The sequence below is a fragment of the Bombus huntii genome, unplaced genomic scaffold, assembly GCF_024542735.1.
Source record: "Bombus huntii isolate Logan2020A unplaced genomic scaffold, iyBomHunt1.1 ctg00000068.1, whole genome shotgun sequence".
Lineage (NCBI taxonomy): Eukaryota > Metazoa > Arthropoda > Insecta > Hymenoptera > Apidae > Bombus > Bombus huntii.
This window is the reverse complement of record NW_026099327.1, coordinates 651124-668371: the sequence shown is the minus strand read 5'-3', so window position 1 is coordinate 668371 and position 17248 is coordinate 651124. Positions and strand designations below refer to the sequence as shown.

General features: G+C 40.2%; 2 protein-coding genes across 3 annotated transcripts; one reads left to right on the top strand and one right to left on the bottom strand.

Annotated features, from left to right (window-relative positions):
- Nucleotides 1–438: 438 nt before the first annotated feature.
- LOC126876280 (uncharacterized) lies at nucleotides 439–1111 on the bottom strand. The gene is made up of 2 exons (XM_050639130.1): nucleotides 1054–1111; nucleotides 439–810 (listed from the first exon to the last, which is right to left on the bottom strand). The coding sequence occupies exons 1-2, from the start codon at nucleotides 1095–1097 to the stop codon at nucleotides 462–464; spliced, it is 393 nt and encodes a 130-aa protein (XP_050495087.1). The 5' UTR covers nucleotides 1098–1111; the 3' UTR covers nucleotides 439–461.
- Nucleotides 1112–2513: 1402 nt separating this feature from the next.
- LOC126876283 (uncharacterized) lies at nucleotides 2514–4118 on the top strand. 2 transcript variants are annotated; one of them, XR_007694047.1, is made up of 2 exons: nucleotides 2514–2642; nucleotides 3644–3702. XR_007694047.1 is itself a non-coding variant. In XM_050639133.1 (2 exons), exons 1-2 carry the CDS (start codon nucleotides 3089–3091, stop codon nucleotides 4013–4015), a joined length of 378 nt encoding a protein of 125 aa, XP_050495090.1. In that variant the 5' UTR covers nucleotides 3042–3088; the 3' UTR covers nucleotides 4016–4118. The 2 variants fall into 2 exon arrangements, 1 of the variants encoding a protein (XP_050495090.1); XM_050639133.1 differs by lacking the exon at nucleotides 2514–2642 and adding an exon at nucleotides 3042–3094 and having other exon boundaries at nucleotides 3644–4118.
- The last annotated feature ends 13130 nt before the right edge of the window (nucleotides 4119–17248 follow it).

The following is a 17248-nucleotide window of genomic DNA, read 5'->3' as shown; positions in this document are numbered from 1 at the left end:
CGTATTACGATATATGGTATAACGTTATAACGTATTACGTTATATAGTATAACGTGATAACGTATTCCGTTATATAGTATAACGTTATAACGTGTTACGTTAGGTAGTATAACGTTATAACGTATTACGGTATATAGAATAACGTAATGACGTATTACGTTATATAGTATAACGTTATAACGTATTCCGTTATATAGTATAACGTTATAACGAATTACGTTAGGTAGTGTAGCATTATAACGTATTACGTTATATAGTATAACTTTATAACGTATTACGTTTTATAGTATAAAGCTATAACGTATTACGTTATATAGTATAACGTAATAACGTATTACGTTATATAGCATAACTTTATGACGTATTACGTTAGATAGAATAACGTAATAACGTATTATGTTTTATGGTATGACGTTATAACGTATTACGTTATATGGTATAACGTTATAACGTATTACGTTTTATAGAATAACGTTATAACGTATTACGTTGGGTAGTTTGGACGAAAAACTTACATCCGGCGGAAGCGGTGCCGCACCGGAAACGATCTCTCTCACGCTGCTGAAATCGTAATTTGGCACCATTGGATGCTTCGCAAGACCAACTAAAACTGGAGGGACCAATGGTATATGCGTAATTCTGTATTTTTCTACGGAACTGAGTAACGTTTCTAACTCGAAATTTCCCATTATGTACACAGCTGCACCGCAACTTATTGCCGTATTCATCATTCCGAACGCATAACCGTGAAATAATGGCAAGAAAACTAGTATTCGGTCTCCACGTCGAATATCCATTGATCCTGGGGCACTTCGATTATGAACAAAATGCAATTGAATCGAATATTTATAATTTCAACTAGAATGATAAGAGTTAAGATGCACAACAATAGAGAAAATATTATATAGTTGACTTGAATAAGGAATGGTTTGTTAATCATATAAAACGAATAATATATATTTAAATTTGGCATAAATAAAAAATAAATTTCGAAATATATGTGTGGTCTGAGATCAACCGGATACATTGTGTATATTAATTTAATATATTTACCTTAGAGTTTGGATGAAAAGTAACAAATTTCGATGAGACAACATTACTCTAAGACTATTGAGGGAGGATATGCAGACATCTGGGTGCCATCCTATCCGTGGTGTGTGGCCTGGTCTCTGATGTGAATTGACGTTACACTCCCGAGGGAGCAGGAGGGTGGGGAGTGGAGAGTGGTAGAGGCGAGGAAGAAGAGACGGAAGAACAAAAATCAGAGGAAGACAGCCGTCGCCGTTGGAGGAGAGACAGCGAGGAAAGGGGCGAACGTGGCACCGCCGACGAGGATACGCCAGCAGCAATCCCAGCCCAGGACGACAGGCGCGGCGAAAGCGAGCGCCGCCGCAACAAGCAGAGGACCGTCGCAGGCACCCAAGGCGGTCACGCTCCCTCGCGCACCGCGAACATCCGCGGTGACTCTGACGCTGAACGAGGGAGCATGGATGTCGTACGCCGACGTCCTCGAGGCAGCCGGAGGTCCCGCTCTCGGAGCTCGGCGTGGAGCAGGTGGGGATGAAGAAGGCGATGACGGGCGCCATCATCATCAGATTCCCTGGAGACAGGAACAGGGAAAAGGCGACGCTGCTGGCGACGCTGCTGGCGACGCGTCTGGCCGAGGCGCTAGACGCAACTGCGGTGAGAGTCGCCACGCCTACCTGGATGGCGGAGCTTCGAGATACCGGGATAGACATCTCGGTCAAGAAGGAGGAGCTGCGGAAAGCACTGGCCTCGGCGGCAGGATGCGGCTGCGCGGAGGTTCAGGTCGGCGAGAACGGCGGCAGAGGTGGCCTAGGGTCTGCCTGGATCAAGTGCCCGGTGGCAGGAGCCCGGAAAGTATCCCAGGCAGGGAAAATAGCCCTGGGCTGGTCAACCGCGAGGATTCGAGCCATCCCGAAGCGGCCCCTGCAGTGCTTCAGGTGCTGGAGGTGGGGCACGTACGCGCAACATGCGTGTCCAGCAAGGATCGAGGGCACCTGTGTTACAGGTGCGGCGGAAGCGGACACCGCGCCAGAGGCTGTCCCGCCTCTGCTCCCAAGTGCTCCCTGTGCGAGTCGCTCGGGACGCCCGCCAATCACAGGATGGGCGGTGCGGAATGTCCCCCCCCCCCCCGAAAGTCAAGAGGAGGAGATCAATCCGCGAGCCAGCAGCTGCGGAAAGGACACCAGGGAGAACCGCCAAAGCAGCAGCGGCAGATGGTCGGGAGGAGGCCATAGAGGTGACCGAGTAGTTCAAGCGCCTCCTCCAATGCAATCTCTGTAGGTCGAGAAGGGCGCAAGATCTGCTCTTCCAGACCATACGGGAGTGGAGTAATGGTGGTAGCGGTATACGACTCCCCCAACATCGACCTGGCTGCGTACAGGGGCTTCCTGGAACGGGTCGGCGAGTGCGTCGGGAGATGCCTCCCCCGCAAGGTACTCGTCCTCTGGGACTTCAATGCCCACTCTATGCAATGGGAAAATCCCAGGACCAACTCTCGGGGACGGACGCTTACCGATTGGGCAGCGGGTCTCGGGCTCCTGCTGGCAAACAGGGGCTCGGCGAGCACCTGCGTGGCGTGGAGAGGATTGTATTCGCCGTAGAGTTTATACTAGCGGGTAAGAATTGTTATTGAGTATTACTGGATGTGATGTAGCACTCGCATTGCGCGACAACGTGAGATACAAGAAATACGCGATTTTCTTTAATATCGAGACGCGCACGTGGATAGATTTGACGCCATTATTGTAATGGTAGTGGCAGGACGTACGCGTGGTGCCGAACGATGCGCAGGCGAGGTGGTTTGTCGCGTCGATGTGTGGCGTCGCCACCTTACGGGCAGCACACTAGGGTATGTACGGCCGGCTCGACTTAAGTTCCTATTACGAAGAAATAAAGTCGGGTCGACCAGAGTTCTAGTTATATATCGTTTATTTTATTTATTTTATTTATTTCGCCACTCGAGTCAAACTTCCTTGGTGAATAAATAAGAATAAATAAGTATGACGGGTGCTGCGTACGTGGAGGCTTTATTTGAGTTACGCGGCGTCGTGTGGGTTGGGGAATGCAGGTATATGCGTTTCTTATTTATATTATTTATTTACTTTACTCGTTTATTTATTTATTTATTTATTTAACTATTGGTTGATTATTTATGTATTATTTGTTTTGATATTATTTATTTATTTACTTATTTATTATTAATATTTATTATTAGTTATGTTGGTTTATTTATTATTTAGTTATTTAGTTATTATTCATTTATTTATTTATTTAGTTAGCTGGTTGTTTATTTATTTATTACTATATTATCTATTTATACATGCGGTGATCTGCGTATGTATCATCAGGCCTCTTATTGAAGCGCAGGCGTTAGCTTGATATATTTAGTTTATTTTAGCGTTATATAAATTTAGCTTGATAGATTTAGTTTATTGTAGCTGTGTAGAAATTTCTAAGATAATATTTAATTATGAGGATATAACTATGTTTTGCTCTTAGATACTTATTTATTTATTTATTCGTTATATATTTTTTATTTCTATTATACTGGCTTTTTGTTGACGACTTGGCGAGTTCTTTCGGTTATGATTGGATACATTCGAACGGTTTTGGCTAGGAGGTGGAACCCCAGGCACCCCCTTGTACAGTAACAGCGACTGGCGCAAAGGCGAATAGCAAGAGGTTGGCGGTTAGTATTGAAAACCCAAGGATAGTGTCGGACATCAGAATAAGTGACAACGTCACCATATCGGTTGCACCGAAGACTAGGGGAGACGAGGAAGGTGATCCCTTTAAGCCTAGTAGGAAAATTCAGAGGAGTCCCACGATTGGTGGTAGGCCCGATATTGAAGTAGCAGAAGAATCGGTGGTGTACCGAAACTGGATTGAAATTAGCTCAAGACAAGACGGAGGTGATTCTACTTACCGGAAATCGTATCACAAGGTCAATGACGTCAATATGGGCAAGTACCTGTTGATGACTAAATAGAAGGTTAGGTATCTTGGGGTGCAATAGGACAATAATAGAAAATTCTCATTACATCTAGGAAAGGTGTGTGTCATGGTTGATACCCTAATAGGAGCGATTAGGATGTCGTGTAAAATTAAGGTAAAAATAAGGAACTTGTTAATTTCCGAAAAGGAGATTGTTCTTTTTATTTTTTACTCAATTTATACAATTTTTTCGGTTCGCGATGATACACTTTCGATACTTGGATTAGTTAAGAATTTTTTTATTAGACTGACTGAATGATTTTGAAGGGAGCATTTATATTCTTCCAATCGTTGGAGTGGGAGAAGGTTTTGTTTATACTTAGTGTAAAATTCGGAGAACGGCTGAAGTGATCGAATGCCACTCAGGCGGCTGAGAACGGGTGCTGACCGGACGGTCACACGCGATAAAGCGTTCGGAATTTCGGTTTGTTATATACAGTTGCTCGAATTTCGTCTGTGACATTCCCCCCTTCTTAGATTGAACTTGATCCCTCAAGTTTTCTTCAGAAGACTTTTGTGGAATCGGACTTGACGTGGCTTGAAAATTACAGCTGATTCCTCCTCTTCATCTGAGTGGTATGTGTTGGTTGGAATATAGATGTTGGGTGTTGAGCCCAGGGTGAGTGGTACTGGTGGGGCTGTCGCATTGTGGCTGTTGATTACAGTTTCATTTCGGCAGCAAAATAAATTGATACATTATTTGTTCGGTATACATTTCCTGATGCATTTGAATACCCCTATTTTGTTTAATCCATATATACCTAGTATGCCTAATGCTATGTACCCTAATATCTGGAGCGTGGTTAGTCCCCAATACTGTATATTTTTAATTCTGTGTTCGAAATTAAGAGTTTCTATCTCGTCGCCTATTTTATCGATCGTTGTTTTATAGCCTTGTAAATTATCTATTATTTTCGGTGCTCGCTGGAGTTTATCTAATAGATGAGTGAAACTATCGTTTGTTTTGAGCGCTAGGGTTTTTGTTTTGATTTCGTATATGACTTCGTTTTTTGTTTCGCCTATACGCATGTGTTCGTCTTTGTACAATAAATCGCAAGAAGTGTTAGCTCTTATGATGGAAGGCTTGTCAAGTTTTTGTAAGGTATGTTTCGTTTGGCAAATTGTGTCTATTTCTATCGGATTTGCTGGTATCGCAATGTAACAGTTGCTAGTTTTGAGCGGTATAAAGCTAATGTCTTCAATCTTAAGTACAGTTATTTGACAATGTTCAATGTGTGGTTTGAAATTTATTATTTCGCTGCGACAATCGGTTCTTGAATTTCTCTCATGGATTGGTAGTGTTTGTTTGCATATAGTGGTTCCGGCTCGATTCTTACAAAGTTTGTTGAAATACTCGATATCAGCGTTTATAAATGAAAGACCTGAAGTTAAATACATCTGATGTTCGACTACTGGAGCCAAAAATACTCCATTTCTTTTACTCGGCATAGGATATACTTGTAATATGTTCCATTCTGTGTTAGAGACTAAAGGTACTATGATTTTGAAAAATATTTTGTCATCTATTGTGAAGATTTTAAGATCACCGATGTCGAGTATGAATTGAAAATGTTCGGTTTTGGCAGAAATCGCGGTGTTGTACATCTGGCTACCTATTGCCTTGGCGTAATTTTCTATGAATTCATTGGGGTCAAGTATTTGTGGACTAATTATTCCTTGTTTGCCTAATATCATGACGTTAACTATTTCATCTAATTGGAAGTGTAAAGTTTGCATCGCGGTGCCGACTTTCATGATTATCTTAAGCATAGATCTATCGATATTTGCCTGCTGTTGTAATTTTAATATATCACTATATGATCTCTCTAAGTGGTTTAGGTTTTCTGAGTTTACAATTTTTCTAATAAGTGCTGTTTAATTAGCTATTATGGTCTTGATTTTATTATTATCATCGAATAGTTTGTCCATATTTTTGTTTATGAGCGTAAGATCATCATCGTCGAGAGTCCCGAACAGACTTTTCGATACGGAACCTATGATGTTAAGCAGACCTCGTGTGCTCCGGGTATGTGTTAACGCTTTCAAGTGTTTTGCGAGTTGTTTTAGGTTATTGATGCGATTTTGTAATCCGCCTAACTCTTCGACGTATTGTTTGCTGATTGCACGTGAGTCTATTGTTAATTTATATGATTCTATTGCGCTTATCTGTTCGTATATGTCGCTAGTGTCTAATCCTACTATTACATTGGCAGTGTCGCTGTATAAATATCCTTTTCCTATGTTTTCTACGAATACAGAGTTTCCTTCTAATGGTGTAATATTTATTTGCGCGGATACTATTCCGGCAAAGAGGAGCGTCGACCTGGAAAGTAAGGTTTTAAACGATTACCGTGTATCTTTTTGTCTTGAATCAGATAGTATGGAGTACATACCTTATCAATCGTGTACGGTCCTAACCATTCCACATCAAGTTTATGCCTTTTATGATCGTTATGTATTAAAACGGAGTCTCCTTCTTTGAAAACTGATTGAGGTTTTATAATTTTACGTTTTTGATCGCGCTGATATCGCTGTTTACTTTTGATCAATGTTTCGCGAGCGTGTCGGAGTCTAGAGTCCCATTCCTTTTTGCGGAACGTGACTTCGTCTGCGTATGTGCGTTGGGGATTCTTGGATATTGTGGAGGGAAGATTGGCTTGGTGTCCGAATGTGAGTTCGAATGGCGTGTAACCAGTAGAGTCGTGTATCATTGTGTTATATGCAAGGCATACAAAGTTAAGTTGATCGTCCCATTCTTCATCCGAATTTCGCTGCATCGATTTTAACATGTCTGTTATTACTGCGTGTGTCCGTTCTAACGATCCGTTATTTTGTGGGTGGAAGGATGTCGTTTTGATATGTTTGATTTTGAACGCGTCTTCGTACTGTTGCATTAAACTAGATATAAAATTCTGTCCGCGGTCAGTTAATATCTTTTTTGGAGCGGAAAAGATGTAAATGTAATGATTCAAGAGTGCGTTCCAAATTGTTTCCGTTTGCTGAGTTTTTAGTGGTACGAGTATTAAGTATTTTGTCAATTCGTCATGTATGGATAGAATGTACTGATTGCCTTTTTTCGTCTTTTTCAGTGGGCCTAATAAGTCCATAGCAATTTTATCGTTTGGTTCGAGGGGTGTGTCGGTGATACAAGGTTCTTCGCGCGGTCTGATACGTGTAGTTTTAGATGTTTGGCAGGTGTCGCATGATTCTATATGTTGTTGTATGCGTTTCATCAAATCTGGTACTCTGTGCCGTTCACGAATGCGGTCGTATGTCTTTTGTATATCGGGGTGTCCTACTAAATCGTGATTTTCTTTCAATAATTCGTCTATTTCTTCGTCGCTATATGTTTGAATTGGTTCCCATGCAAAATTTAATTCTTTTACAGTGTCGTTCAGGAATAATAAAATTTGTTTGATCGCGTTCTTTTCGGTCTCTGTGAAACTGTCGTCGCCTATACCTATCTTTTCGTTTATATGAATAATTTCGTTTAATTTAGTTAACCATTCGATTCTGTCGTAATTTCCTAGCTCTGTTTTGGATAATTGATAGAAAGATTTACGGTTCGGAGTCATTTTGAGAATTTTGGGTAACGCGTCGGTAGATTTTTCCCAATCGTGATATTTTTTATCGAGTTCTATGTTCAAATTTTCGAGTCGTCTGGTCAGAACATGTATTCTAGATAGTGCGTCGGCTGCAGTATTATCTTTTCCTTTCGTGTATTCTATGTCGTATTCGTATTCTTCTAGTTTTAGTCGCCATCTCGTCAAGCGTGATGAGGGGTCTTTGCAATTCTGTAACCATTTTAGTGCTTGGTGATCGGTTCGGATGAGGAATTTCTGTCCTAACAGATATTGTCGGAGGCGTTTCACGGCCCATACTATTACTAAAAGTTCTTTTTCTGTAGTGGAATAATTTCGTTCCGGTGGGTTTAGAGTTCGCGAGATATAACAACATGTATGTCCGTCCTGTGATAAGATTGCACCTATACCTTCGTTACTGGCGTCAGTCGTTAATGTGAATGGTTTCGCAAAGTCTGGGAATTTTAGTACGGGTGATGAACAGAGTTTGTCTTTTAATGTCTGGAATGCTTCCTGGGTTTTATCTGTCCAATGAAATGATGTCTCCTTTCTTGTAAGTTCGGTCAATGGTTTCGCGATCTTAGAAAAGTTTCTTATGAACTTACGGTAATAACCTGCTAGTCCTAAGAACGATTTGATGTCTGTGGGATTACGTGGCTGTTTGAAATTGCTAACGGCTTCTAATTTTTTGGGATTTGGCTTTACACCTTCGGCGGTTACTATATGTCCAAGATATTCTAATTCTGGTTTGAGAAATTCGCATTTGTCCGGCTGTATTTTGAGTCCGAGTTCGCGTAGGCGTTGCAATACTATCGCGAGGTTGCTATTGTGCTCTTCAATCGACTGTCCGAATATTATAATGTCGTTTAAATATACGAAGCAATGTTTATTTATGAGTCCTCTTAGCGCGGTATCCATCATGCGTTGAAATGTTGCAGGTGTATTCTTTAAACCGAATGGCATCCTATTGTAATGATAGTGTCCTTGTGGTGTGGAGAATGCTGCGTACTTTTTAGAGTCTATGTCCATTGGGATTTGGTGGAATCCGGAGGATAAATCGAGGGCTGAGAAGAATTTTGCGTTGCCTAGTTGGGATAGTATGTCGTCTATGTCAGGTAATGGATATGCGTCCTGGTCAGTTAGTTCGTTTATTTTTCTGAAGTCTATTGCAATTCGCCATTTCTGTTTCCCTGAGGCGTCTGCCTTTTTTGGTACTACCCAGACTGGTAAATTGTAAGGAGAATCAGATGGTTCTATAATGTTCTTTTGTAGCATTTCGTCCATTTGTCGTTTGATTTCTTCTTTATGGCATTCAGGCGGTCGGTAAGATTTTGTGTTAATGATTTTATTTTCTTTTAACGTTATTGTGTGTTTAGCAAGGTTAGTGCATGGTAATAAGTCGGTCTCTAGATTGAATACGTCGAGGTAGAACAGCAATATCTTTTCGATTGGTTCACGGAGGGTTTTCTCTATATGCGAAAGTCTAACTATATCTTTAAACGTGGAGACTTGATCGTACGTATTTGAATTTTCGATAAAATTAGTCATTTTGGCTGGGCACTCACCACAATTGATAAAGCATATCGTTGTCGGTTTTCCTTCCAGGTAGACTGTTTTTGACACTGCTTGTTTTGGAGGTACGTCGTTTTCCTGTTGCAATAATGATTCGAGAGTTCAAATTTGAATTTAGATAGGGCTGGCAAACCGAATATGCCGTCTTCTATAATTGGAAAGTTGTCTTCTACCACAAAAAATTCTAGAGTTTTGCCAAATAGTTTTATCAAAGCGTGTTCGTTGGTTTCAAATTTAGAGTGTCCCATCGAGAATTTCCGTTCTTTTGTTATTCTTGGTCGTAATACGCATCTTCGCTTGAGTATATTAATTCCTGCTCCGCTGTCAATGAGGAATTTATGTCGCTGTCCGTCGGATCGTAAAAGTACTGTGGGTAGTCTTCCCGTTGTGGCGTTAATTCGTAGGTCTGGTCTGTTGGTTTCTCTATTTCTTCCTTGTGTGTCTCGAGATTGTGGACTGCTGGTGGTCTCGGAAATTGGCTGGGTGTTCGAAAATTTTTACATTGACTGGAGACATGTCCGATCTGGTTGCATTTGAAGCATTTTAATTGTGTCCTTTGGGCAAGTGGTATTTGTTCGGTTTGTCGGAAGCTTCTTGGCATTGGATTGGGTGTTGGAGTTGGTTTTTTAGTGATCGGATTAGGATTATTGGTTGTTAGTCGTTGCTGCTCAGGGAGTCGTAATCGTTCTATTGGTTTTGGTCGTCGATTTCGATCTTCCCCGAAGAATCGCTCGATGTCGGTGGCTTTCTTTTCGGCTTCAAGGATATTGTATGGTGGATTGGCGAGTAGTAATTGTCCTATTTCGCCTTTCAGGCCTCGGATAAAATCGATCACGGAGTCTTTTAAAATCCTGTCGTTCATAGCTCGTCTAGTAATTTCGTCACGGTATTCGTTCGTTATACTGTATTGTAACTTATTGAGTGCTCTGCGGAACCTGATGATATAACTTTGCACACTTTCGTCGTGACGCTGTCTCGTTTCGCGTAGCTGGTCTTGATGTTCTCTAACAGAGTCTTGGGTGGCTACGTTTCGTCTTAGGGCATCGTACAGGTGTCCGTATTCGTATATCGGTATATTGCAGATGGCCATTGCGGCTTTACCCGCGATTTTCCCGATTTTGATCGTTTTTAATAATAGCGTGGGTTCGCTACACATGGCTCGTAATTCGCGTACTTCGCGTATGAATTCTTCGACTCCGATATTGTCTTCACCGTTTAATTGCGGAATACATACTATCGCGTCTTTGGTCCGTAAGCTCGGAGAGGCGAATTGCGGTGGACGGTCTTCGTAAGAGGGATGGTTGCCTTCTTCTGTTCGAATTGGAACGCATGGTGGGGAAGTTCTATCTCTCGCGGCAACAGATTCGTCCATAGTAATAAGGGAGCCTAGTTCTGTAGTAGCGTCGCGTCCTATTTTTATTTTAGAGATATTTTTGCCTAATAGTTCTATTTCCGCTGCACGCTTCTTATTTTCACTGTCGGCCGTCCGTTGTGTCTCTTCTACACGTTGCGCAAGAATTTCAATTTGTTTTTGTATCACGTCGAGTATGGCACGAATCGAATTGTCCGTACCTCCGTTTGTAGAAACGGTTTCAATAGTTTCGACTTTGTCTTTTCGTGATGTGGGCATGATTCTAATTGAGCTTATTGAGTCTGAACTACTGTTGCTATTTGGACTCGAAGCGCTTGAGAAACTGGGTTTTCTCACACGGTATCGTGAAAATGAATCCAGATTTTCAGCTTACCGTAGTAGCTATGACCGTTGAGGAGTCTCAGGGATGTTTCCTCTCTGGTTGGTTCTAGATTCCGAATCTTATTCGTAGGGTTGCTCTGCGCTGACCGTAGTCCTCTCGTCTAGTTTCATCGTAGTGGAACGTTGAAAGTTGCTGCAGGCCTTCGTAGTAGCAAAGATTCGCACTGGGTCCGTTGATCCTTCGATCTTCAATGATGCGCGTACGCCGAAATCGTAATTTCGTTTGCACTGAAGTGAATAGATCCTGGCACGGATCGCCAAAAATGTCGTGTAAAATTAAGGTAAAAATAAGGAACTTGTTAATTTCCGAAAAGGAGATTAAGTTCTTTTTATTTTTTACTCAATTTATACAATTTTTTCGGTTCGCGATGATACACTTTCGATACTTGGATTAGTTAAGAATTTTTTTATTAGACTGACTGAATGATTTTGAAGGGAGCATTTATATTCTTCCAATCGTTGGAGTGGGAGAAGGTTTTGTTTATACTTAGTGTAAAATTCGGAGAACGGCTGAAGTGATCGAATGCCACTCAGGCGGCTGAGAACGGGTGCTGACCGGACGGTCACACGCGATAAAGCGTTCGGAATTTCGGTTTGTTATATACAGTTGCTCGAATTTCGTCTGTGACAAGGACATCGTTGCCGAACGTCAATGGGCCCACCGACTCAGTTAGGAAACTATTACGGAGTGCGGGAGTCGGTGGTGCTTTATGCCACACCGATATGTGTCAAAGCCCTAGCAATACGGAAAAACAATAACATTCCGAAGATGTCGATAGTGATCGAATAAAAGATGAAGGGAAGAGTAGCTCTATTGCAGAGAAGATAATTGGACCAGAAAGCTGATTGACGACGCCTGCATTTTTAATAGAGAACGATTAGGAAAGAGACACACCCAAGATGCTGGGATTGTGATGTCGAAGGTGAAGATGCAGAGCATGCGTTGTTCAATTGCCCCAGATGGGACAATGGAAGTACATTGTTGGATAATTACGTAGGCGAAATACTGGCAACCAATAACGTAATCGACGTGGTCGTCAATAGCGAGGAGAACTGGGCTAGATTCCAAGGGCTTTGCCGAAAGAAAATGATAGCTCAATCAGATAGACAAGATAAGGAGAGGAACATGGAGAGAAGAAGGAGAGGATTAACTAGAAGAAGATCATAATAAGATGAGAGGTACACTCAGTAAGAAGACCAACCCTGAAGTAATGCCGAGAGGTGGTTCCAGGGTTGGTTCTTGTACCGACAGAGGAGAGAGACAGAGGAGGGGTTTTTTGGTGGGTAGAGGTGCTATCATCTTGCCAAGTCCCGCATAATCCAGGCGCGCGCTAACGTACCTAGTTATGCGTAACTGCATTCTCCTCTCCTCTCAAAACAAAAAAATGTGCAAAATAGGAAGGAGTATGGATATGAATTTTTAAATTACCATCTGTCAATAAATATCCACAATTAGTAAATTTAGGTTTAAGATTATATTATATTTGGGTTAATATATAAATGCGAATGATCTTTTACTATGAAATGCATAAAATAAAAGTAGATATCAATTGGTGCCACCAGATGACTTGTTATTTTGCGTGTTAAGTAAATATACCACAAAATTTCAGTTGATATAATAACCGTCACTTGTTGATAAAATATCGTTGATGTTTGGATAAGGTATGTATTTCTGTTTGTTTTAAAATAAAAACAACAGGTTGTAATAGACGTACGATTATAAATTGTAACGTATCGCTATTAAAAATCATTTTTGTTCTTCTGGAAGATTAGGGAAGAATACTATTCTGTGTTTGTATTCAAGTAATGACAACGAGAGAGTGAGTGAAGCGTAAAGCATTAGAAAGCGTAGGCGAGAATTTATCTTCAGGTAACATTAGTGATGTATGCCTGAAAAAGGCAAACGCGTGTAGAATCTGTGGTTTCAGTTTAATGTTTATACCGATGCAGTTATCTCTTCCTGGCAGACGAATAGTGTTTTTCTAACGCCATATTACGTTTCACCTTCTCTGAGTAGAAATTCGTGATACTCGCAAGTTTAATATTTCAAGTCCTGGCATAATCATTCATTGATTCGGTGTAATTAATACTTGGTTAGGTACATGTCGAAATTTGTTTGATTCATTAAGAATTAAAGTAGCGAAAAAATGATTTTGACGGGAACTGTGTTCTTCTATACGAAAAAATGTCAATAAAGAGATATTTTAGTTTCCACTGAAATGAACAAATTATTGAAGGTTTTGAGGATTTCGAATTTTGCAGGAAAACAAGTAGTGCGCAGTTTTTCATGACAAGCGATTTACTCAGTAATTGGAAATAACCAATAGCATTTTTTGTTTAAAAAGAATGGAATTGAAACTAATCAATTATATTATCAAATATATTAGGTGCTATTTTAGTACACAGTACTGACTTAGAAGTTGTTGCTAGAAATGCGAAAAAAGGTTTACATTTCATGACATCGACATTGGAAAAGGTGGAAAATGTCTCAATTCGACATGTATATTTATCTTTTTGTTATGTTTACCGATTTTTCGGAAACGGCTTGATCAATCGGAATGACACTTTTTGCTCCTTGTAAGACATAATTTTCCGTTGGTTCAGATATAAAATATTTTTCCATTTCTTTTTTGTAAACTATTTTTTTTTTTTTACAAAAAGCCAATTTTTATGTATACAAATTCATCAGTTATTCTGGATTGGATCGAGCTATCGAGATGAAACCTTTTGCATCTTTTAAGAGTAGTCCATTGACTGGACCCATTTGCAAAATGTCTCCATTTTGTTCATTAAGTATTATTATTGCAAAGAATTCGTTATTTATCAATTTCATTTACGTCTACTCAGTGATTGTTCTGCAATTGTTGGACTGATAACGAGATGATTCTAAAACAACAGCCTGGGCAAGTAGTTTGAAATCGTGTTTTTCAATTTAGGCTTCAATTCGTGTTTCCATTGCAGGAAACAATGGTTGGTTGTTATTGTTGCTGTCGTATAAACGAAATTTCTTGACATAGCTGCGTACATCGTAGTTTGTCCCTGATATTTCGGAGATGTACAGCTAGAATAAAATTCTTTTACTTGTTTATATTAATTTCTACTGTCCATAAATAGCCATACATTATGTCCAATATTTGTTGTAGATGGCTTTTGGATTTTAAAGCTTTATTGTCTCTCGCGCATATTAGTAGGTCATCTGCGAATGTTATTGCTTCATTATTTTTATCGCTATTTGCGCTACAATTTACATCGCGATAAATTAGGCAGACCTTAAACAGTAGACAGGCGACGTTGGCTTCGGGGTTTTCAGTTATAGGGTAACACTGCTAGCGTGCGGATTTGGACCAGTTCAAATTGTATTCTTACTTATAATTACACTTCTGTATGAAAATATATTATCTACCTTACAATTTATCCACGACTTTCTCTGTTTATACATCAAATAACCTCAACAAAAAAAAAAAAATAGTTGTAGTGGCACTCGACAGTAAACATTCCAACAGTTGCTGTTCGTGGATCACGACATGCAGACCCTCTTCATCTCCACAGTACATGTTCAGCTAGCCTGAGGACCCGTTATAAATCTCAAGATTTAGTTAACTAAGGTCCTTCAAACAGACAAACAGTCTTTGTCCCAACTACGAAAAGATAGGGGAAATCTATGTTTCTCACGAACGACGTTTCCTGCTAGCAACTTTCTCTCAACGTCACTTTCCCTCACTTTCCGGACGAAGGCATCTCTCCGCGAATCCGATGATCTCATGTTCTGCGACACACCCCATCATAGATTTCCTCTGCAGCATCATCACGACGGAAAGTTATTCTCTCGTGAGGTCACATCAGCGAGTTACATAGCGTCTTTACGCTCGGTGAATATTCTACTTTTTAACAAATAGTTAGTTTAGTAATACTTGTACCGTAGACAAGCAAGTTGAGTAGAACTTGGACTTTGAAAAAAAAGGGCATTTTGTTATCCCGCTGACCGCGGATTCGTTATTGAACCTAGGATCATTGTCATTGGCTTCTCGAGTATCTAATTACCACGGTTACTTGTCAAATGCTGTAATAATCCTATTTGCAGTAGTAAATATTGCATAACAAAAATGTCTAATCCAAATGAAGATTCGTTTCACGCCCCTAACCCTAGTCATAATGTGAACCCGACATATATATAACATTTATTGCCCGAGAAAATACATATTACACGTATATATTCTTAATAAAGAAAGAATTTCAGTTGGAATGTGGTTTTGGCAAAAGTACCGTTACGCGACGGTATGACGTAGCCATACAATATTTTGTGTCGGATTTACATTTTTAACATTTCAGTTAATGATTGAATTTAAGTCGCTACAAAAGTGGTACTTTTCTACAATATTGTTTTTCCTTTCTTCAGGAGAAGAATGCGAGAACGAGTGTACTCAATGTGGTATGAGCGTTTGCTGAAGTAACTAGTTTTGTTATTCGATATTACTGTACAAAAAATATCTAAAACCTATAAATGGTATATAATGGTTAAATATGTATTGAGTATGATCTCAGACACTTACATTTGAACCAATTTGGCTTTTCTGTTTAAATCAAATCGGGCAACCGTACATCAGGATCAGCTTTATTAGAAGTTTGCAGCAGAATATTTTTACTTTATTATTTAGTTGTTTGCAGTAGATTCGTGTGTTTGTTCGATTTGAAATCCGAATGTATATCTAAATAGCAAACGACTTTTTTGTGAGGAATGGATATGTTGCTATTGTATCGTAGATATCGTGTAGGCGGAATTGCTTTTTGCATCTGATATTTTGGAAATGTACGGCCCGAATAGAATTGTTTTGAATTCGCTTATATTAATTTGTGATTTCCAAATTATTTTTATTACGTGGTGTGGAAGCTCTCTTTTTCGAGCTTAAGGAAAGAAATTCAGCCAGAATGTGTTGAATGCCCTCTCTAAATCTATGAACACCGCTTCGACGCAATCACTCTCGTCTCTTGCCCAAGAGATATATGATGAATTTTGTAATTGCATGTATCGTTGAATGTTTAAATTTGAAGCCAAATTGGGTGCCCGGAATTAGGTTATTTTCAATGTATATAGTGTTATTTATCATAGATTCGGATACTTTATAAATGTTGAGTAAGAGTCTAATTCATCGGTATAGCTGACAGAATCACTGTTGCTTTTCCTTCTTTTTTTAATGCTACTGCCTTTCTTGTTTTCCAGAATGGAGAAATAATTGGCATTTAGGCAATTGTTAAATATTATGCTGCAGGAGTAGATGTGTGAAAGGTGCGTAAATATAGTTAGGTAGGTTCTTTTAAATCAATGTTACCAAATTCGATAATTTTTTTTATTGTTCATTTTTGAAGGTTAGATCTAACTTATTTTAATTTGTGGAAATGTCAGATAGAATTAAATCTGGATTGTCAATGTTACGACCGTTCGCGGAGAGACGCGGTCGCGAGGAAAACGCGTCAGCGAGAGGCGTAAATTCTCGCTACGATTCGGTGAATCGACGCCGCGAAGTAGTCGTTCCCCTGTTTCGGTTAGGATAACAGAGGTGGTTGAATGAATATGACACAGTAGTAAGTTATATTTCACCGTTTATTCCACAACTTATAACGAGGATAGTTACGCTGATGCGTATGTACGAGATGAGTGACTGATCTACGGGTGTGTATACCGGGTGGAAGGATGTTGACCGTTCGAAGGATGTAAAATCAGTACTCTTGGTAGACGATGCTGTCTCGGAGGAAAGCTAAGGATCGGGTGTGTCTAGCGCACGGGACCATCGGATTTGTTCGTGACGATTTGTGTTAGGAGAGTGAGGGAATAGGCTTCGTTTTTAATTGGTTAGACGCAGGGTCTTAACCGCCCTCGAGAGAAAGTGGTTAGTGGGAGGAAAGTTGCAGCGTACGTGACAAATACTACCTTTCCCTTTTTCGCCGTGGTAGACAATAGTCTCTAGAAATTCCTCCGAACCAGATGTTTGTTTCGTTTGAAGGACCTTTTCTAGGAAATCTGTGAAATTTATGGAAGGTCCTTGAAACTATGGAGGATACGCTGCGAGTATCCGAAGACATCTGGTTGCCATATTGCCTTCGGTGTGTGGCCTCGGCTAGGTAGAGTGTTACGCGACGTAACAGTCAACTTAGTTATGCTGATATATTCTTATGTGGCTATTTTGTGTGTGGACTGTTTCAATGCGTGCTCTTAGTATAGACGATTAATTTATGACTTCCCAAATTAGCCTTTTTAGGCCCTTTATTTGGAGATACTCAAGGTTTCGTCTATGTAACGCGGAGCGTGCCCATGCGGCCCAGCAGT